This window comes from Drosophila arizonae, chromosome 4 (assembly GCF_054131065.1).
Source record: "Drosophila arizonae isolate 15081-1271.41 chromosome 4, UAZ_ARI_1.0, whole genome shotgun sequence".
Classification (NCBI taxonomy): Eukaryota; Metazoa; Arthropoda; class Insecta; order Diptera; family Drosophilidae; genus Drosophila; species Drosophila arizonae.
Window position 1 is genome coordinate 7450667 of NC_142924.1, and position 23562 is coordinate 7474228.

The 23562-nt window shown below is 41.0% G+C and overlaps 1 protein-coding gene across 1 annotated transcript in view; it reads left to right on the forward strand.

Annotated features, from left to right (window-relative positions):
* dally (division abnormally delayed protein) overlaps positions 1–23562 on the forward strand; it is a 72341-nt gene that overhangs the window by 39239 nt on the left and 9540 nt on the right. The window contains exon 2 of the mRNA XM_089467910.1: positions 17250–17393. Within this exon, the coding sequence (XP_089324036.1) occupies positions 17250–17393 (144 nt within the window). The remainder of the gene's footprint in view (positions 1–17249; positions 17394–23562) is intronic.

Consider the following 23562-nt stretch of genomic DNA (forward strand, 5'->3'; position numbering starts at 1 on the left):
TTACAACAAACGACGCATGTCGCCCGCCGCGCCCCCCTGCTGCCTGTTGCCCGCTGCCCGTTGCATGTGGCACTTTGTATATATATTTTTTTTTGCGGCTGAAAAGTGTCAAATGTGAAATTTATGCCCACAGACAGACTGGCAGACAGACAGAGACAGAGAGACAGACAGCTAGGCAGAGAGACGCATTTGCAGTCACATTCACAGCGCACGCGCAGCCACCACAACCGCAGTGAAGCCCCGCAGTCCCCGCTCCCCTTGCTCGCATAGGAAATTAGCGCATGCTGTCACACACACACACACACATACACACACAGAGTAAACAAAAACAGATTTAAATAAAAGCCCAAACAAGTTGTTAACTTTATTAGCGTTCACTTTTGAGCTTTGTGCGCAGAGAGAGACAGAGAGAGAAGAGGGAGAGATCGGGAGAGAGAGCGAGCGAGACTGACAATGCGATTTGCATAAAACGCGACTCGCAATTAGTTGGCATGCAAATCGCATATGGACAAATGGGCCGGCCTATGGGCCTAGGCGGGCCTCCGGTCTTCGGGTCATAACTCAAAAGCCCCAACCGTAGGGCAAACCATGTATTTAAACAGACAAAATGTAACTACGAATTCGCTACGTGCTCGTCTTGACTGAAAAAAAATATATATATAAGAAAAAATCCCTTGCAAATCGTTTCTTGTTAATGGCTAAGCGAGGGGGCTCAGCTGTGTAGTTAAGTGTATTCGGTTTCTGCTGAAATACAACTATGCTTGATTACCTGCCTCTTCTTCTTGTTGTTTTTTGCTTTTCACTTAAGCAATTGCTCAGAGAGAGATAGATATGAGATATATGTACTTGAGGCAGATCTTAGAGCTGCAACAACTTCTCTTGAAATTTTTGGATTCTTTAACAAGATTTTGCCAAGTGAAATTCTTGTTTGCTTTAAGTTTTTATATAGTAGATATAGACAGTTAAGTGAGCTCGTTTATATGCTCTGACTCTCGCTAGATCCTGATCCAGGACTATCTCTGTTGGCAGTACTCGAAATCTTGTTAGATTACTTGGTGTATCTGAAATCTAAACTTAAAATCTTTATCGAAAATCTAAACTTAAAATCTTAGTCAAAAATCTAAACTTAAATCAAATTATTTGTTGATTGATTTTAGTTCTCTATATGCAAGGCATTCTCTATTAAATCTTTTGCTAGCTCTGCTAACATGTATTTTCCATATCAAAATCCTCAACAACTTCCAATCCCTTTCAGTTCCCCCTTTTGCTTCCAGTTCGATTTCGAACAAGGCATCATTAGCTTTATTTATTCCTCATTTGCTGCAGCTTTGTCTCAGCTGTAGAGCTGCAATTTCAGTTGCAAATGCATTGCGTGCCATGCAGTCACACACACGCACACACACACTCATTACAATTCATATGTATTGTTGCCTGCTGCTGTTCGTGTTGTTTATTAAATGTTGCTTGGTTGTTAAATGACAAAAATTGTCGTTGTCGCTGTTGTCGCTGTTGTTGCTGCTGCTGCTGCTGGTAAAAACAAATTGTTTGCGCTTTTATGTGCATTCGAATATGAAGAAAATTCTTGTCATTCAAATGAGCATAAAACAATTCACGCACACGCGCACGCACTCGCCCATGGGAACAGCAGCGGCAACAAAATATATTCATAGCTTGTTGCTGTCAATTTTTATAGATATTTCATGAATGCTGCGTGTGCCTATGCTCTATATATACACACACACACTCATGAGTACTCACACTCATACGCATATTCTTATTCATATGCTCGCCTGTCACAGTCAGTTCAAGGCTACTTTGATTGATGGCCTTGTGGGGTGTCCGTGTGTGTGTGTGTGTGTGTGAGTCACACAGTTGCTTTGCTAGTTTCTCTCTAGACTAGTCAGCTACTTAATGCTTGCCTTTTTTCTATCCGCCTCATTAGTGCAATTGAAGAGTTTTTAGCTGAGCATTAAACAAAGACAGAGTGCGAGAGAGAGAGAGTGGGATAGTGAGAGAGGGATAAAAAAGTGCTGAAGCCGTTCGCTCATTTCCTGTGGCACTGCGTGGGAATCGTTGCCCTAAGCGGCTGGAATACACGCTTTAGTTTAATACATTTTTAATTGCCAACAATGAGGAGAAAAAAAAAAAAAAAAAACATTAAAGGTAAATGAAACGGAAGAATTGTTTGTTTGTTACGTGCAACCTGCAATTGGCAGCTTCAACTTTCACTCGCACTCGCTTTTCGATTCGGAGGAAATCTGTCCCCCGGGAGAATTCTCTGCAATTACAGGCGGCGAGCGATAATAAAAAGCCAACGCATAAATTACGGCCCAAAAATTGCTGGAGTCACTCGCTGCTAAGAAAAACATAAACAAAATCAAGCGCACCAACAAAAAGTCAACAACAACAACAGCAAAAAGACTTTATAAGGAAGTCGAGAGTGCGGCACGCTCGAAAATGCGAATGCGAGTGCTTAATTGAAAACAACGCACAAAAAGCGTCTCGTCGGCGACCTACTTGGCGTATACGTAATTATAAATTTATGTGAACGTCACTCGATATGCGCTTACAACAACAACAACAACAACAAACAATCGCAGCTTAACTAACTTGGCACGAATGCATAATTCATACAAGCTGAAGCTGAGCTGCAGTTGGAGTTGGAGTTGGAGCTGGAGCTGGTGCCACAGCCAGCGGCGACACTTGCCACGTTGCCACAGGAGTCGCCAGTCGCTGGCAATAAGGTGCTCCACTCCGAAATTGGACTGGACATAAATGTAAAATTCCAGTTGTAATATTTAATGACTGTGGAATTGCGGTGGGAGGGCGGAGTCTGCGGGACGGAGCGGGCTTGAAATGAGCTGGATGAGCAGTCGGCATTTGGTTAATTTCTATTGATATATTACATATATTTAAGATCTGAGAACTCTCCATTGGGCTACATTGCAGTTCAGTTCTTCAAATGCTTTTCAAAAACTAGGAATTTATAAATTTATGTGAATCTAAAAAAGACAAAAAGGAATTTATGTGAATCTATAAAGAAAATAAGGCTAAGATCTACATAGGCTCGTTAAGACATGAATTGCTTACCAACACATAGTATTTACAACTAGTTATAGTAGCTCTAATAAGTTAACTGCCTGCCTTTGAGCGTCTTACAATCATTAAAAGCTCAAACACAGTCCATTACCAATACAGATACGCATCAATCCTCAGCTTACGTCCAATTCAATTGCAACTGCAATTGCGCCTGCGCATCGTGTGCTTGCCACACACACACACACACACGCAGACACATGCAAAAGTAATGTCTGGAGGCTAACTGGAATCAATAAGCGCGCACACGCTACAAATTGTGGCAGGCCCACGGCTGTTGCAGAATACGATTTCGCAACTAACGTATCTAATGAGGCGCAAAAGTGGGCGTGACAGCCGCCTGTTTGTGGCAGCGCAGATGTCAGCAGCTTTGCTTACAACACTTTGCACTTACATGCAGCACAGCCTTCGTCAGTTTTTTGTTGGTTTCTTTTTCGGTTTTTTTTTTTTTTTTTTTTTTTTTTTTTTTTTTTTTTTTTTTTTTAGGCGGGCCAAGTGGGCCGCAAACCCGCTTCGACTGGCGACATTACGATGAAGCCATTAAATTGAAAAAAAAGGAAAAAAAAATAATAATAGTAATATGGTTGTATTTGTTAATTGGACAAGTCCATTGAAATTCCATTTTTAGCCTTTCAGACTCGCAGGTAACAAGGAAATTACATTAGTCCATGCAGTCCATTGAAAAAGTAGCTGCAACTGTCTTAAAACGCCTTATGTTCGCTCTCTCTCTCTCTCTCTCTCTCTCTCTCGCTCTGGCATTTGTCATCAGAGAATAACAATTCAGCGTAATTATTTATTTATGCAAATAAAAATGATGTGTAGAGACTTGACCAATTCCCATGAATGAATGCTTAAGCATTCTGAGTATGTCAGCCACAAGTCTCAGCTAATTGCTTCCGGGAAGAGTGAGAGGGGGGAGAAGTAGTGAGGGGGAGCTAGCTAAAAATATAAAATCTCTGTACACAGAGATAGGCAAATACCTGCGAGATGTGAGCGATTATTCACCAGAATATTCTCAACGATGATGCGAAGAAATGCCATGAGATAAAATCTTGAGCAGATTATCAAATGCAAAAATAGAAAGCGAGAAACGAAAAAGAAATTAGAATTAGAGCTGCTGCTGCTGCTGCTTTTGCTGCTGTTGTTGGGAAAGCTGAGCACGCATTTGAAAATTGTGAAATCATCACGAAAAACGGCTGCAAAAATTCAAGCAACCCGAGAGCGAATTACGTGCGCCGCATGGCCAACCAGGCAAAGACAAGCAACCACAATGAATGAATGAATGTCGTGTGTGAGTGAGTGAGTGAGTGCGTAAGTCGGTGAGTCGGTGAGTGATGCAATGACTAACTACCGAGGCAAAAGACAACAGGCGCTGCCAAAAACAAAAGCCCAATGGAAACAAACTAAAGGAAAAGCAAAGGCAGAGGCAAAGGCAAAGGCGGAAAATCTGTGCATTGTTTGCTCGCGCGCTTGCCACTGCCAGTTGCCCCCTGCGCCTGCCCCTGCCCCTGCCCCATCTGCTGCCCGTACTCCTGCTCCAATTCAACATTCAGTCGGCATCTTTTGTTTGCCATTCTGCTTGCTTTTGCGGCTTTAACGTAAACACTCAATATTTATTCCTTTGTATTTGCACCGCCGCCCCACTGTTCCATCGTCCCGGCCACACCTCGGCGCAGTCGCAGCCACAGCGTGAATCCTTTTGCATTAACTCTGATTTTTTATGGCCAGAGCCATTTTACGCTTTGCCTTCGACTTGGGCACACGATTTTCGTGGGCGTAATTGAAAGCCGCCCCCTCCACACACACACACACACACAGACTACAGCAGCACACCCGCACACCCACACACCCACAGTGGGGCATAACAAATTTGTAAGCCAACTATTTAGTGGCCAAATCAAAGGCAGAGCTACGTTGCGATAAATCGCAGTCGGCCCATGCGGCGTATGCGCAATTGCTGTAAAAGCAAAAGCAAAGGCAGCCGCCGGGGCTAAGCTTCCCTCTTGCGAGTGGGTGGGCGCACTTGTCGGCTATCCCAATGCCCACACGCCCACTTTCTCTCTCACCCTCTGTCTGTCTCTCTGTCTGATTGCTGTATTGGCAGTAATAAAAATGTCGAAACGAAGGCTTGCGGGCATTTGCCGAATACTTTGCAATTGTTAAGCTTCATGCGATTTCAATGGCTTTATCTGACTGTATGTGTGTATGAGTTTAGTGTGTGTGTGTGTGTGTGTATTGTAAACGAAGCAGTGGCCAGCGTTAGGCAAATATTGAGGCATTGAACACGTTTCAGCTAAATTGCATTTTTATTGCCCTCTACTGCAATCGTTGTGGGATTCGTTAAAGCAGATGAATTGAGCTACTGCTACTGCTAATATACTAATGGACCTATACTAAGCCTAATATGGTAATTAAAAGATTTAATTTGTATATACAGAAGTCATGCATTCCTAATAAGATTTTTATAACCCAATACAATTTGCCTCAATAACTTAAAGCAATACACTTTAGTGCTGGATATTCCAACTAATTTATAGACAAAGCAATTGAGTTGGGATTCAATTAATATAACATTATACTGTACTCTGTATGAAGTATTATAAATTTCAATTGAGACTTGCTTTAAACTCTATATGCCATTGCAACTTTAGATATCTGTCATATTCCCCCCAGTTTGCTGTGTATGTAAACTCTTGGGTACTCGAAGAGCTCTAGATATCATCTATACATTGCTTTTCGACTAGATCACCTTTATTTGTCTTTATATAGAACTTATCCACTTGCTATCTTACTTTTCTATTGCATTCACACTCATCAATTGAGTTAGGCACGGATAATAATGAGTGTCAGGTCTTCAGGTCTTACTCTTCATGATATATTCTAATCTAATACAGGGTATCTTCTACTGCCGTATAACTTCTCCAGCTTCACTTCAACTACCCCATGCAGTCTTAAGCAATTGAATCTGCTTGTTAAACATATCTAGTATTCTTATTAAAAACTTTTGAAAACTCTTAAGATTTCTTTCACCTACAAATTTTCCTTCCCACATTTGAGCTTAATTTTCTATATAGTTGAATCCTTTTGTCCTTTTGATTTGCACTTTTCAGCGCTATTTTGTGCCTGTTACGTGCCTGAGCTGAAAATTGTCATTGTTGGCTGTGAAAAGGTTTTCTTTTTTTGGGCATCCTTTATTGAGAACTCTGTCCATTTTACATTTTCCATTTGTTACGAGCTTAAATCGCCTTCGGTCTTCGCCCCTCCCCTCCCCTTCATCCCTCTTCCCCCTTCCGTCTATTTCAGCTGCATTCAAAAGGTTGCGAAAATTCATTTGCATGCACAGCGCTTGTTGGAGTTTATCGATTGGGCTCTTAGACGACAGAGAGAGAGAGAGAAAGAGGGAGGGAGGAGAGTGAGACTAAGAAATCTTTGCAGCAGTCAACAAGTGCTGTGTGAGTGAGTGTCGCTGTGATTGCACAGTTACCAATAAGTTAGGTAAGCCACAGGCAGAGCGCGATGCTGCTGCTTCTTCTTCTTCTTCTTCAATGCCATTTATATGGGAACTAACTAGATATTTGCATGTTGTCTATCTAATCGCTGGTTGTTTAAGCCAAGCTCATCGCTGTTTCCAGCTGACACCTACAAAACGAAGCTCACACGCTCCATATCGCAGCAGCAGCAGTAGTAGTTGCCTTTATTTAATAAACATTTACGAGCCCATGTTAGCATATGGAGTGGGAAAGAGAGAGAGGGAGTCAAAGAGAAAGAGAGAGGGAGAGCAGCAGTCAGACGAAGGGATTTGTTGTCATGCAATGCGCAAACACAAAACTAATTGAATTTTTCGTAGCTCTTGCTCTGTTGTTGTTATTGCTCTCCCTATCTCCCTCTCTCTCTCTCTCTCTCTCTCTCTCTCTCTCTCTCTCTCTCTCTCTCTCTCTCTCTCTCTCTCTCTGTCTGTACAGCTCTTTGGCATTTTGTGCAAGTCAGCAATAGGAAAAGCCAGCCATTGTCTGCCTGCCTTGGCCGGGCCAGTACGTGCCACATTTTTGGCTGCTCACAGCATTGTTGTGTGTGTGTGTTTGTGGGTGCGGTCTATTTCGCCTTTGTTTCCGTGCTGCCAAAAAACATAATCAGCATATAATTAAAAGCAACTAACATGCAACAAATTACACGCAAAGTAGTTTGTAGTCTGGCAACGTCAAGGTTGCTTGCCGTTAGTGCTTCGATTGGACATCCTTCTGGGCGTGCCACGATTGACCCAAAAATCCATTTAGCAAAAAAACAAAGCAAAACAGCTAAAGCAGCAACAGCAACAGCAACAACAAACACCGACAGCAGCATTTTTTTTTTCATTGTTCCGAATGTCGTTTTTCTTTATTTATGCTGAGGCAACAACTGGCACCATTTGTATGGCCCAGAGTGTGCCTCTGCAGCCATGCAATTATGCTCTCGAGTACATCAAGTTTTTTGTTGATTTTTTTTTTTTTTTTTTTTTTCAAGTGCTCAAGACCCAGACGCAGACGCATTTTCATTGTCCAAAAATGTGACCCAATTAACTCGAGCTGGCCATTGTATTCAATTTAATTATAGTTATATATATATATGTACATGCATATACATTTATATTTTTTCTAGTAATTATTTTGACGGCTTTGAAATAGTTTTTTTGGCACCGATTTAAGTGCAAGCATTGCAGTAATTGTAGCTAGTTTTTTCTTCACGTTCTCGTTATTCGTTTTTTCCTCTTGTAAGTACGTAATACGATGCCAATAGCGTTCATTGGCTTAGTTTGGGATTCCATTCAGAGAGTCAGCAAGTCGGAAACCTTACGAATTGTGCCGCGGCTGCGTAATTGTAGTAGACAGACCCAAAGTGCTCAGATAATGCAGCCGACACAGGCCACCGACTTGGCCCACTTTTGCGGCTGTTATCAGCAACCGAAATGAAAGTAATTAAAATGCTCATAATTTATTAAATTACATTTCATGCCATAAATCAGTGAGCTCTATTGCATACCAAATAGCAGCTTGAGCAGGAAATTGGGAGTAGGAGTTGCTGTTGGGGTCAGAGGCGGCAATATCTGCATGTTGCTGTCGTCTGCAACAGATGAAAAGTTTATTGAAACCATTAGATAGAATCAAGTAGCCTCAGGTGAGCGCCTAATTGTGGCTTAGCTAACAGACATTGCCTAAGGGCAGCAGCAATAACAGCATGTTGCTGGTGTCATAATCGAATGCAATATCTGCATATTGTTTGCATTTAATAGAAGCTAAAACTTGATAAAATCAATATAATACTAGCTAATGCACTTTAATGTCTGCTTTACAGCAATGCATACAACCATTGCTTCTGGCTAGCAGCAACAACTACAACATGTTGCTGGTGTAACCGTAGTTAGTTAAATCAGTTTAAATCTCTATAGAGACAATTAAAATAAAGTTTGAATAATTGACAAACATTTGCTGAACAAACTTTGTCAAGCTGCAGCAGCAACAGCAGCATGTTGCTGCTGTGCCAGCAATATGTACGCACCACTAATGTTATCTATAACAAACTTAAAGCTTAGGAACACTTAAAAGTAAACTAAATAATGCAGCTTGTACGACAATCAATATGTAGCAACATGTTGCTGATGTGCTTAGTATTGCAGGTACAACATCTAGATATTGCTGTCGTACAACCTGTCTAAAACTTTTATTGAAACAAAAAGAAGGCTATAAGTTATTTTTAAGACTTTTGAGTAGCTTATTTGTTATTAGAGCCACAAATATTTGCCAGCAATAGCAACATGTTGCTGCTGTGTTACCCATGAGCAATATGTGCATATTGCTGCCATGCAAAGCAGCTTAAGACTCGAAAGTACAAACTATTCTTCAGCTTCGACTGCGACACAGACAGTTTGTAGCTATTGCTGCCAATTCGCATGGCTCTTGCTGATAATTAAGCAGCTTATTGCCGGCAGCAACTGGCGATATTTTGCTCACATTAGGCATACAATCGTCAGTGAGAGGAAGGGGAGCGGGAAGGGGGAGAGGGAGCGAGGGAGCGAGGCGGACACAGTGGACTGTGAATGCGAGGTAATTATATTGCGCATTCGCTGGGATAAACCTGAACCCCATATTCCCTCTGGTATGCTCCCCTTATTGTTGCTGCTGCTGCTGCTGTCGTTATATTTTTGATGTTGTTTTGCTGCATATTTTGCCATTGGCATAATCTCATAAAAATGCTTTTGCACTGCGGGGTCGATTTATGCGGGATCTGTGTTGCTGCTGGTTTTGCCAGTTGGTTGGCCGTCGTTGCGTCGCTTGACATCGCTCGTTGATGCGTTAATTTGCATGCAACATGCACTATGATTACCCGCAGCAATTTGCAGCCGCCGCAGACAGAAAGAGAGAGAGAGAGAGAGAGAGAGAGAGAGAGCGAGCGCAACAGCAGCTGTTGCTGTTGCCATCGTCACGGAACAACAGCTGTCCAGCCTCTATTCGCCTACTGGGCGCACAGAATTCGTCTGCCGACAGTAGGCAGCCCTGGAGCGGGAGCTGAAGGGGCAGCAGAGCATTCGACTGGCTATTGGCTTATTTGTTTGGCTCTTTTGTTTGCCTGCTTGCTGTTTGTATAACCGTTTGCCCATCTGCAATGTTGCCAATCGCTGGCCAAATGGTCAGCGGGACAACGTATATCGTTTGCTGTGCGCCCAGTTGTATAATTTGCAATTGTTTGTTGTTATTATTGCTCGGCTGCGCTACTTCACTCTGCTCTTGCTCATCAACAGCCGCAGCAGCAGCAACAGCAACATCATACAGTTATTGCAGCTGCTGTTGTTGTTGCTACAGTTTTTAATTATTAAAATGCTGCTGCTGCTGCTGCTGCTGTTTTGTACGTTGTCAGCAATTTCCGCAATTGTTTGTTGTTGCTGCTTGTGCTCGACTTGAGTTATTCTTATATTACAGCAGGAGCAAAAAAAAAAAAAAAAAAAAAAACTGCAAGATTTACCATTGCTGCTGCTGCTGCTGCTGTTGTTGTTGACTTATTGCGCATATTGTTTATTTTTGATTTGTTGAACATTTGTTTAACATTTTCCACAGCCTTTGTTTTTGCCAGCTTTATGCAATTTGTTGTTGTTGCTGTTGCTTTTAATATTATTATTGCTGCTGCTGCTGCTGCTGCTGTTGCTGCTGTTGCTGGTTTGTCTTTCGAATCAGCTGGGCAGCAGGGCAGCTGTGACTCACTTGAATCACAGCGATGTACTTTTATTTATAGATTTGCAGTTTTATGTTCTTTGCGCTTGGCATTCTCATGCATGCTCGACTGCCACTTGAGAGCGACTCAGCAGGAGGAGCCTTTGCACTGGAATCAATTAGCGGGCTGTCCGCTGTCGGCTGTCGGCTGTTGCAGATCTTTAGAGTGCGCATTCTTTTTGGCACAAATTCATGGAATGCTTTGCAGCCGGACATCATAAACTAGTTGCAGTTGTAGCTGTGGCTCAGTGCTCTGTCTGGCATTTGCATTTGCATTTACATTTGCAATTCGCAAATTTGCATTTGCATTTGCTTTCTCGCCAAATTTCTTTCGCAGATCTCTCGCCTAGATATGTCCAACAGGGGCATATTTGCATATAGATAGGCTTTGCTTGTGCAGCATCATAAATCTTAATAATTAATATAGACCAGGCCGCAAACACAGCCACACACACACACAGCCACACACACACACACACACACAGTCTAATCAGAAGCCAGCCCACATATTGCAAAATATTTTCAATTAAATTTTTAATATGCTTTTCGAGGCAGACAATTTTTGCGAATTGCTGACTTCTTTTTTTGGTGAGCTTGGTGTGGCGTCTGCCTGGCGCCTAGGCCAGCCAATCTGTGCGAAAGTGTGGCACGCTGCTGTCCAAAAAGAGGCATGCAACTTGGCAGCATGTCGGCATCTTTGGGGCTGAACTCTCGCCCTGGCAGTCGCATAATCGCAGTTGACATTTTCATTGCAAAATTAGCACAAAGTGCATGCGTGGCGCACGGCGAGAGAGACAGAGAGAGAGACGGAGAGAGGGAGAGGTTGAAGCAGTATCTTGTAGTTACATATATGGAGCTTACATTGAAATGGGCGAATGCAAATAAATGGCAAGGAGATTGTCGCTGTTGCAGCAACCGCAATAAATTTAACATGCAAACGCAGACGTGGCGCCAAAATCTGCCAGCTTCGATGTCAGCGTCGCGTTGCATGTTGCAAACTGCATCTCTGTACATATATATGTGTGTGTATGAGTGTTTGCCACGCGGTATTTGCCACACAAATTGAAAACTTATGCGCGCATTAACAATTTATCAGCTGAATTGCTGGGATTCTCGCCTCGTCGTGTGGCAGCTGCAATGCAAATGTGCCACAACAACAACAACAAGAAAAGACTATATGTGTATATATGTATGTACATTGTAAATAAATAAAAAGTTCACTAGAGAGAAAATAAATAATTGGAAATAAAACAAATAAATATATGCAATGCAAATGCGTAAACGAATACGAAATTTGAGTGTGTCTCAGCTTCCTGAAAGCTCGCATAAATATGTAAAATATATGTATATAAAATATACGAAACAATGAAACTCACACAGCGAAACAGTGAAGCCCAGATATGAAAGTCTTTTAATGAAACGAAAATAGAAATTTGCTGCTATCAAAGCAGCCAAAACTGATAGAGCATTTTTAAGAACATTTGCGATAACAAAATCAAGAACTAAGCCAAGCAAGAATGCAGGCCACTTAGATTAGGTAGCTGCCAGAATGAGTTGTATAAACAAATTATATTTAAATTGCTTGAAACTGCTTAAAATTTCAATTTCATAGAGTTAGACCTGAGTTGATTCGGTGCAGGTTGAAAATCTTTACTCACAAAAAACCTGGCTATAAATAAAAATGTTATAAATACTACTAAAACAATAAAATAGTTTTCGAAATTACCCGAGCTACTTTGATAATCTTATTTGATTTATTATTTATTTTTATTTTGTATATGGTTTCAGTAGTCAAAAAAGCGGAAACTTTTATAGAGAGATATAAATGTTATACTAAAAATTATATTGAATTATGTTTATGAAACATAAACTTGTAGTTATAAATAAAGTTTTTGTACATCCCAAAATTTATTTCAATGCAAGTGGAGTTTGCAATTAAGAGATATATCATTTCAAAATTTAAAAAAAGTGAAACCCATTTCGATTTGAGTGATACTATGTATAACTCTATATTAAATTATTGCTTGATGTGATTTGAATTTGTTATATACATTTCATATTTCATTGTAAATGCCATGCAACTATTACTATATAGTTGAAATGACGCCCATACATATATGAACTGATTTGGTATAAAACTTCGCTCAAGTTTAGCTGACATATTTTCCCCTAAGCGGCTCTTTTTCCCCATGTCCAGCTATCAAATAGTAAACGGACTATAGCAAACTGATCAGACAACTTACATATAAGTGACTGATAGACGATCGGCGTCATATCAATTTGTCTACATTAAACCAGCTCATATATCTTTGTAACACATATCATATATCTTCGTGGCTTATCTATGTGAGTCTCAAACATGCCAGGGCAACGCATTGGAACCTTTCACAAACAAAAATTAGAAAAAAAAAGAAAAAAACGTTATTAAAAGTATTGCAAAAACAAATTTCCATGCTAGTCATTATGTTTAACTGGACTAGAACCGGGTCAATGAACTGGTTTTGGTTTCTTCTATTTTTTTAGAGTTGCGGCAGATCTCAGCCAGAGCTGATGACGATCTATGTGCCACAAACGTGTCATAATAATAACCGAACTCAACGAACCATAAAACCCGCTGGCAGTTCAAGCATATCGAAGGGATCTACCGAGCACCCTCCCATCGACCTGTGCTCTATGCCCACTTCTTGGTCGTAATGTGCTATCGGACTTGTGTGTCTGTCTCTGTGTGTGTGTGTGCTCTTCCTCTTCTACTTCGATGTCGACGGCTGCTTGAGCATTTCTTTTTGGCCGCATTTTGTTGACTTAAACGTTATCGCTGTGGCCGCTGCACAAATTGTTGGTGTTTGACAAGTAGTCAACAATTTACTTTATTTTGTTGATAACAATTATTGAACGCCCCTTGACACGCAGTCAACTCGAGCATGGGGCGGATGTATTTGTTTTATTTGTGGACTTTCCGCCCGCTCCCCATGAATGTGGAGTAGTTGTTGTTCATTAAAAAATTTCATTCAGAATTTATGACCCTAGCCAATAGTTGACTTCTTGGCCTCCGCTCGGCGATCGCATTGAGTGCAGTCTCTCTCTCTCTCTCTCTCTCTCTCTCTCTCTCTCTCTCTCTCTCTCTCTCTCTCTCTCAATCTCTCACTCCCTCTCTGTGTCCATTCGAATTGATTTTCTATCAGGGCCATAAATTTCTGTGGAAAAAACTGTTATTATTACGAAAATATTTATGACACACTTACTATGTACAGCCCCCCACCCACTCTCTGGAACATTGTGCTACAACACTTATTTGAAGCACAGCTCACACATTTCTATCCAAACATATTTGCAGTGAGACAAACACAAGTCAGTCTGAAGCTAGCAGAAGTTTGCACTCTGCACTTAGTCAGCATTTTCTTTAATTAGAACTAAAAGTTCTGCCCTTCGCTTCGGTTCGCCTCGTTGGCAGCTCCAATTTCCAATGCCTGACAAATTCATGAATTTCAACAAGATTTACAGCAAATTTTGCAAATTGAAAACGCATATAACATATGTGCTGTGTGTGTGTGTGTGTGTGTGTGTGTGTGTGGCGGGAGGGAGTGTGAAGCTAGGGGCAGTGGTGCGCTGTGCCAGTGCCAAATTATGTCAAGGTATGTTAAGCCACGCCTCCGCTGCCCTCCCCTCGACTCACCCGCCCGAGTCGTGCATTTTGCGAGCTAAGCGTTTTCTTGGCTCACAGCCAAGTCTGATAATGCCAGCGAAAATCGGTATAGGCTGTAGGCAGCAACACAATGGCATTGCACCACTGCAGCAGCAGCAACAACAGCAGCAGCAGCAGCAGCAGCAGCAGCTACAACAGTTTCTCTTCCGCCCTGCCTGCAGACAATTACAGTAAACAAATTCGCACACGTTTGCTAGCTTTTGCCTGCTGCGGTGACAGGCTGCAAAACAAGAGACGAAAATAGACAGCAGCAACAACAGCAGCAACAGCAACAACAGCAGCAACAGCAGCAGCAGCAACAGCAGTAGCAACAGCAACAGCAGCAACAGCAGCAGCATTTATAACTCTAAGAAAAAAAATGCATAAAAGCTTTTCAGTTTGTGTGTGTGTGTGTGAGGGGCGTTGATGGCACGCCCACATGCCTTGCGGTCATGGCCATGCCCAGGCCCAAGCAGCTCGCATGTATTTTTGGCACAGGCACAGTTTTTGGCCATGCAAGAGATTTGCATTTTTTATGCCACGCCCCAACAGTGCCTACCATACGTATGGCCCTAGCATACTTTTCTGGGCCATGCAACTATGTGCATGTGTGCATGTGTGTGTGTGTGTGTCTCTGACAATTCAATTGAATTTGTGGTGCTGGCTCTTGAGGAAGCTGCTGCCGTTTACAGGTTTAAGTTGCAGCCAGTCGCCCAGGGCCAGACTGACTGACTCCATGGCCTGACGAGGCAGCAGCAGTTGGCGAGTTGCCCATGTGGTCGAGTCCTTGCCGCACGCTGCTTGATTTATGAGCGGCAATTCAGCCAGGCAACGCATCAAAACGGCTTTTCGCATTGGATTGTAATGCATTTGCCATCAAATGATTCGCTTTATGAGTCAGCCTTTGTTTGCCTGTTTACTCTAGCATTTAAACCAGCCTCTCACACACTCCATCTCCCTCTCTCTCTCTCTGTCTCTGTCTCTGTTTCGGTCTTGTTTTGGCCTTGTTTTCTATTTAGCTGCAACACTTGTGTCATTTTCAATTTTCCATTTCATTTTGCTTGTTGAATTCGCATTGCCTGACATGGAAAATATGTGTCACGGCGACTTGCAGTCGGCCGTGTTTCTCCAGTTGTGGCACATGCAACAACAACAGCAACAACAACAACAACAACAGCAACAACAACAACGCACACAGTAGCTGCTTAAATTTAGCTGCTGATGTATGATCCGCGTCTGTTTACAGTTTTGTCAAACTCATTTCGCTTGATTTTGCTTATTTTTTATTTCGTTTGGCAACAACATCTGGCTCGACTATATGCTAATACGCCAAATGTAGGTGCAGCGCCGAACACATAAACATCATGTAAAAGCCATTAATTTAAATTATAAACCATAAAAGACAAAATAGGCAAGCTAAACACAGAAACAGATATACGAAGAGTGAAAGAGAGGGTAGTAGAGGGAGAGGAACTGAGGCAGAGCTGTGTGCCTATGCCTTATATGTCGATTGTTTAAATTGTCGAGGTTGTTGTTGTTGTTGTTGCTGTTGTTGCTGTTGTCATTGTCATTGCAGTTGTCATAAAATGCGTGTCATCACGCCCACGCCACACAACACCCACTCTTACCCCTCTCACTGCCTCCCACTCTCCCTCTCTCTCTCTCTCTCTCTCTCTCGCCAGCTTGCCTTGACAGCCTCTTGGCGAGTCGGCTGCACTTTACTATCTACCCCCGGCTCAATTGTCACATGTGTGCTGACAACAGCGGCAGCCGCTATTAACACATGCATGCACACACACACACACACACACGCAAATGCATGCAGCATGCACACACGTGTGCATTGGCTTTAAATTTATGTGAATTATTATTGTCAAGCTACAAATGAGGCAATTAGCTAAGGATGATCCAAAATAGCTTTCAAACAACCTGTTGACAGCTGCGTCTATATTATTTTTTTTAAAGTCAGCATAAAATGAGGAATGTGAGTAAATGTGAGCTGGGGCTCAGTTGGAAAATGGAAATTTGGAATGTCAATTATATGTAGTAAGTGTGAAAAACCAAGTGCCAAATAACAATAAACAACTATTAAGCAACATTTAAATGAATTCTTGGTTTATAGAGCAATGAGAGATTGAGAGTAAATTAAAAAAGATGGAATTTCTGTATTTAAAGATTTCTGTATAGTAAAGATTTATGAAAAAAATAAAAAAATATAAAACTCTGCAGCTAAATGTTAACAAGAACTTTTTAAATGTTTATTATAAAAAAATAAATAAATTAAATATATTTTTACTATTATTTGATTTATTATTTATTATTTTATACAATCTTAAAAACCGAAAAAAATATATATATACAAAATAATATATATTGTTTTTTTTTTTTTTCCAATTCTAACGAAAAAAATTAAGTTAACTAAAATAATAATATTATTATTATTTTTTAAATTTAATTTTAATTTTTTTTAATTATAACTGAAATAATTTGAGTCTCCTTTATTGTTAGATCTTCAAACCGAGCTAATGAATCTCTATAATTATTCCTTTATTTTGCCATATGATATTATATATGATACAAGTTGCATGGAATTCTCAACTAGTTTAAGCTTAGCTTAGAGCAGCTCTACTCCACTCTGGCAAGGCAACTTGATGCTTCTAGTCAATGGCAAAGTCAGAGTCGGACGATTCTTGATAACGATCGACAGCTTTTATCTTATTTATTGTTGACTAGCCAAGCATGACCTCGAGTCTGATAACTGGCTGAATTAAAACTGAATTTATAACAATAAGAGCATTGTCTTGGGCTTTATAGAGCCAACAGCTAAATTGTCAATTATGAGCAATTTCAGAGTTATAAACGCGCCCCGTTGTCGATAAAAAGCATTAAAAATAGTTTGAGCGAAACGAAAGAATGTAGAAAAACAAATATATGTCTTTTTATATATAATATATACATACATACATATATATATCTATAAAGACAAATTTGGCGCCAATCAGCAACCACACAAAGGCCTTTGAGCCATAAACAATTAAGCGAAACACACGCCCACACACATAAAAATGATAATTTGAAGATGATTGAAACAGACGCAGATCGCAGATGACGAAAGAGTTAAAGCAGAGCAGCTAGAATATTTTGTTGCAGTGTATAGTTTATAGTATTTAGATCATATATGATTCTAATGCAATTCTAATTATTATTCTCTTCTTCTTCTTCTTCCATTGCAGGCGCCACTTGCGGCGGCAGCTGTTGCAGCAACGCCACAGAGCTGGAACTGCGCCACAAGGCAGCTGGCAAATTCGAGCAGTTGCTGCATCATCATACGAGCAGCCTGCGCGGCATACTGGAGACCACGGCCAGTCAATTTCAAAGTGAGTGCAGCACACAGATATATACCACAACAAACATACATATATATGAATCTATGAATCGCATTCGAAATGAGTGCAGCAAATGGCAAATGGAAAGCGACAAGGCGAAAAAACTGGGCAAATGGCAAACGCTTTTATGCAAATCAGTCAGTCTGAGGCAGTCGGAGTCGAGTCGCTTACTCAGACTCTGAAAAGTTTCAAGTAACAGATAAAAAACACAGAAATACTCACACACACACACACATACATGCACACACATTTTCGTGAGCAATAAATTATTTATAATATGCAAATGCAAAAGCGTGGGCAGCTCCAAAATAAAAATGATGATGATAACTTTTGAGTTTAACAAAAATTAAACTTGAAATGCGAAATTGATTTGTAATTTGCATTTGTATGCAGATCAAAGCGACTCACGGCTATATACCTGTCCACACATACACATACACATGCATATCATTATGTATGTGTGTGTGTGTGTGTGTGTGTATGTGGTAAAAGCATATCCATAACAAAGTCTTTGGCTGTTCCATATCCGCTGCGCGCTGTTTGGAATGCAACAAAGTGTCTGCATCTAATTAAAAAGGCATTAAATATTGATGTTATTTGCGTGGCTGTCGCTTGTTGTTGCCATTGTTGTTGCTCTTTGGGGTTTTTGGACAATTTGCAAAGTTTGTTTGGGTCACGTTTTAGGACAACAGCGACAGCAGCAGGAGCAGGAGAACTTTTCAATGCCTGCAAATTGTTGTCGTACATGTTGTAAATCTCGCTTTAAAGGCGTGCCCTCCTCACCAGCTCAATATATGTATAGAAATATATATATGTACATACATTTATATATTTTGCAGCTCTTGGAAATGGGCGCGCATTTGAAATTGAAAAGTTTTGTTTGCTGTGGCTGCACCCGACTTTTGCTTTGCAAATATATAAAAATATGCATATACATGTGTATGCACATACATATATTTATATATACATACATATATATTTATATATATCAACTTATCCATTGTTTGCATTTCATGCTTAGCGCAATTCATTTAAATAAATTATTTTTGGCTCTTAAAACTCATGAATCAAGTGCAAAAAAACGGGCATATTCGTTTGCTTATGATTATGTGCCTTCTGTCAGCTAAGGCAGGATATGATAGCACTTGCTGTGACTTGAGGGTTTATGTAAAACTCGCCATATATAGCTACAGCTGATGGGGAAAATCTCCAGTATGAATATTGCCTTCACTTTACAGCTTTCAGAAGAGTGAACTACAGCAATATATGCTGAACAGACTGCCGCTCCAAAGAGCAACAAATTTAATCTGAAATTTCCGTTAGTATCCCTTTTCTCAAAAATACCTTCAATATTGTCTGAAAGTGGAGGAGCTCATTAATAAATTTCTGCAAATTTTAGTCAAAAATCTAATGAGCTACTCTATAGATAATGTATATATAATTTTGTGATTATATTAAATTAATTATTATATATATTCATTATTATATATATGCATTATTATATATATTCTACGTACTAGACATATCTCGCCTTCAGTTTGTGGATGTTCGACTTTTCTATATATTTAATAAATTATGGCAAATTATTATTTTTCAACCAAATGCAATTAATGAGTATATTGCAGTCGGTTGCGCTCAGCTGCAAAGTTCTTAGTTGCTTTTGTCTGTTTGATTTAAGTGGCTTTCATTAGGGCATAATGCATGCCCTGCCTTATATGATATGCATTATATGCACACAAACTTATATATATGTATATATATATGTATACATATATAATATATGCCCAGCCACATGCCCTTTAAGCTCTGCTGCTGCTCTTCGGTTCATTTTCTACATATTTAAAATGCGCAATGCATTGGCTGCCCTCGCCTGATGTCACATTAGAGCGCTGCGAGTCTCCCACGTTCGATGCAAAAATAAATTAATATGCAATCAGCGTGTTCATTTAGCATTGCAATCAAATTACATTTCAAATTACAATTTATTTAATACTTTTTTTTAAATGTGCTATGAAAAACAAATATAAATGTGAATGTGCGAATAAAAGCGAACGTGTGTAGGTTTTTATTTTTTTTTTTATTTTATTATATTATTAATTGAATAGCTGGCTGCAAATTATGCTTCATTTTCGGAAATGATATATGATTTATGCTTGTCAAACAATTAGTTTGAGCCTTTGAGCCTCTTTCTGCTTGTTTCAGCTTGTGGGTATTTACCAAGTCGTAAAAGTTGTTGTTGTTGATTCTCCTGCTTCTCCTGCTGCTGCTGCTGCTCCTTGTGCTTTTATGTCTTCACACACTGCTCATAAAAATTGATTTACCTCGTGCCAGCTGGTGCGACCGTGCGTATGCGTAATATTTGAGCGCTCAACACTCGGCGAATTGCCGCAACTATAAAGTTTTATGCATATTTCCATGCAAGTTTTGTTTTCTTGTTGTGCTTATTTGGTTTATTGTCGCCTTGCAGTGCTTACGCATTTAATATATATTTTATTGCTGGAGACTTGAGCACCAACAGCAACAACAATTGCTGCAGCAACAGCAACAACAACAACAACAACAACAACAATTGCAGCTTGCAGCTTTTCCTGTCGTTTTTCCTGTTACTTTTTCCTCTCACCCTGTATCACTTCAGTTGCGTCTTTCCGTTTCCTCTCGGATTGCTGTTTGCATTTTGTTTTGTTTTGTCTCGTTGCTTGGGCTTACATTGTTGCTGTTGCTGCTGCTATTGTTGTTGTTGCTGTTGCTCATGCTCATGCTCGTTCTGCTCTGTGCGTATGCATGTTTCGCATTATTTTTAAGCAAGCATTTGCGTGTGTAAACACGTTTCGCAGCTTACGAATTATGCCACGCCCCGTCTACCTCCCCATCACTCTTTTTCGAGCCAACGCCCCATTCTGCAAAGTCTGCGGGCGCAATATGTCTCCATTGCATTTCGCACGTCGCACTTTTCCCATCTTCATCTTCAGCTTAGTCTTGCCAGCCTCCTGTTCGTGCCGTCTCCTGGCTACCTCCCCGTAGCCCCATCTTGCCTCCTGCTCTATCTTCAGCCCCTCTCTCTCTCTTGTCTTCTGCTGCCTCCATCTGCCTCTGATCCACTTTCAGCTCCGCTGCCATCTCTCGTCTTCTCCTCTCTTCCTCTTTCCTTATCTCCTGCTACTGCAGCCCCTCCCCCCGCCCATCTCTCTGCGTGCGCCTGCATAAAAGTTCCAAATGCTGACTTACTGATCAGCTCGCTTGGCTGCCAGCCTGACTGCCACAGACAAAAACTTTTGGCACTTTGTGGTAGCTAAAGAATAACGAAAAAAAAAAAACAAAAAATCGTTTTTCTTTTTATAAATTCTCGTATTTTTACAATGCAACAACAACAACAACAACAGCAGCAGCAGCTAGAGCTGTGCGTGCACTTTCATAAGTCGCAACTTTCGTGGCACATTCCACTTGGCACTCGCCTCACTCGCTGCCCCCTTCCCTGCTCCCTGCTCCCTGCCTCTACCATGCGCACTCTCTGACTCACTCGAGCTGTTTGTCTGCCACAGCAAAATGGTTTTTTGGCCGTCAACGTTTGTTAACTGCTTTTGTTAGCTCAGCCACAAAGTGAAGCTGTTAGCCAAAGCCCAAGCTTGACTCCAAATGTGTTATCATTATCTTTTACTATGCAACTGCAACTGCAACTGCAACAATGTGGCAGCAACTTCAGCTAAACACTTAAGCCTGACCAAATCTGACTCATGATATTGAATACAAAAAGTGCCGCCTGTCCAACTCGTTTGCCCAAAACGGGAAAGAAAAAACTCCGCTTAATTCGTATATAAATTACACTACAAGTGCCGACCTTGAGAGTGCAGCTAAATTTACTGAATGAATCTCCCATCGCTTTTGGCATTAAAAATAAAAACCAGCTTATATTCAATTATTTATTTATTTATTAGTAAAACAAAGCAACATATTAATGGAGTCAGTTGTGGTTAGTCACAAAAAAAAAAAAAAAAAAATATATATATATATATATATATATATATATATATATATATATATATATATATATATATATATATATATATATATATATATATATATATATATATCTTTTTTATATTCTATACGTATATAAATATGCATATCTATATGTATATTCAATTAAATAAAACAAATGCGCAACAGGTTTCGTTAATTACCAAAGCCAGCTGCGGCGCCATTTTGTCTGCCCTGCCTACAGTCTGTCTGTCTATCCGTTCGTCTGTCTGTCTCTCAACCTCTCGCAGTCTCTCAAATAATATTAATAATCATTATAATTAGTTGCTAACCAATGCAGAACGCTTCAAGCGCTCACTTTTAATTGGCGGCACAAGCGAAAGAGCTAAGAACAGGTAAAAGTCTCGCCAAAGTCGAATGCCAAATACACTAGAGGTGAATGATAAATAGAGCTATAAGGTAGTCAGTAAACAGTATGGGATAATCATACCATATAAGCAAAAAGTCTAGCCAAAGTCGAATGCCAAATACACTAGAGGTGAATGCTGGGAGGCGCTAAAGGGTAACGGACAATCATATCATATTATGAGTCATCTCATCATCATATCATATCATTTAAATTTAATATCATTCCACAAACCCCATGCTATATGCAAGAGAGCTTGCTTTGAGGAAGAGTAAAGGAAATTCTCTGGCGAAAGCTTAGCCAAACAGAGAGACAGAGCTACGCAGTCTTTTCCCCTGTTGATGCTGAAAGATCTAAGGGCAGCTCTGCTTCTCGCTTTCCGGCTCTTGCCTCCTCAATTCACGACGAAATTATGAAAAGCAAAAAGAGCTTAGAAGTCTGCTGCGGACTTGAAAGACAGCCAGCTGGAACAGCTAGAGCAGACAATTAATGCGTATGCTCTGAAGCACCTCAATATGACAGAAATACAAACCTATATATACAGTTACGTATATATACTGTATCTATGTAAAACCAAGTCGCGAGCCAAGCGCCCAGAGCCCAGAGTCAAGGAGACGTTGCTCGGCAAAAGTCATCCAATTATTTTGACATTGTGCAAGGCTCGAAGCCAGGCCAACGCAGCCAACACGTAGCCCACAGCTGTTGAAGTGGCTTGAGTCAAGTTGTTGTTGCTCGCATCTGGAATGGGGCGTGGCAGTGGCAGCGGCGGCGGCAGCGGCACGCCTGCCCCACAGATAGCTAGTTACAAGCGAAGCACTTAAGCGCACTGTGCACCATGCGCACAGTGTCTCGCATATCGATGCGCACGGGTCGGAATGAAATAGCGAATAGCAGATGCCAGCAATTATCATAGAGCAGATAGCAGATAGCAGCGGCATCGAGCAAGGCTTGCTGTAATTATGTCTGCTCCACCTTAGAGTCAACCAATCGAAAGCAAAGTAATATAAAAATGGAAAACACCTGGACTGGCGGCAATTCCCAGGGCCCACTGTGCCCAGGCTCTGACACTGGAGACTGCGCTGCGAGTCTAGCATCAAGCGATAGTGGCTAGAAGCAGATAGAAAGAGAGACAGGGAGAGGGAGCGGGAGAGGAATAGAGCAAAATACATGCATATAAAATGCAAATAAAAAAGCAGATACTAAAATTGTAATATCCGCACAGGAACGCAGTGAGCGCTGGCAAACGGGCGGCGAATATAAAATATACAACAGAAAAAAAAGAGAAGCTAAAAACTACAAAAAAAAAGAAAAAGAAGGAAACCTTTTGGCCTATCCCTGCACACACACACACACATGCATATGTCTGTCTGTATGTGTATTTGCCCTGGCGTGGGAAACAACAAAGAATTGTGAAACGCGGTCGCCTCTGCCGACAGTTGGCGTTCTTTTTGGGGCTGGGCCCCGAGGTATGGAACCGGTCCAGCCGGGAGTTGGACCTGAACCTGGACCTGGGCCTGAGCACTCTGTCTGCTTGCCTGCCCACCATGCTCACCCGTGCTTAATCCCGCTTCAGCGCCAGCTCTGCTGGCTAATGAAGCAATGAAGCCTAGCGCTGATATTTGTTCTATGCATGCGAGAAGCGCTTGAATGGACCACCGGCTGACTGAGTCACTCAAACTGCCTCTCTCTCGCTCTCTCTGAAATAACATTGGCCACACTTGGCTGGAGCTCTGTCTAATTCAATCAGCATGTCCGCTTTAGACATTCGAGTTGTCAAAG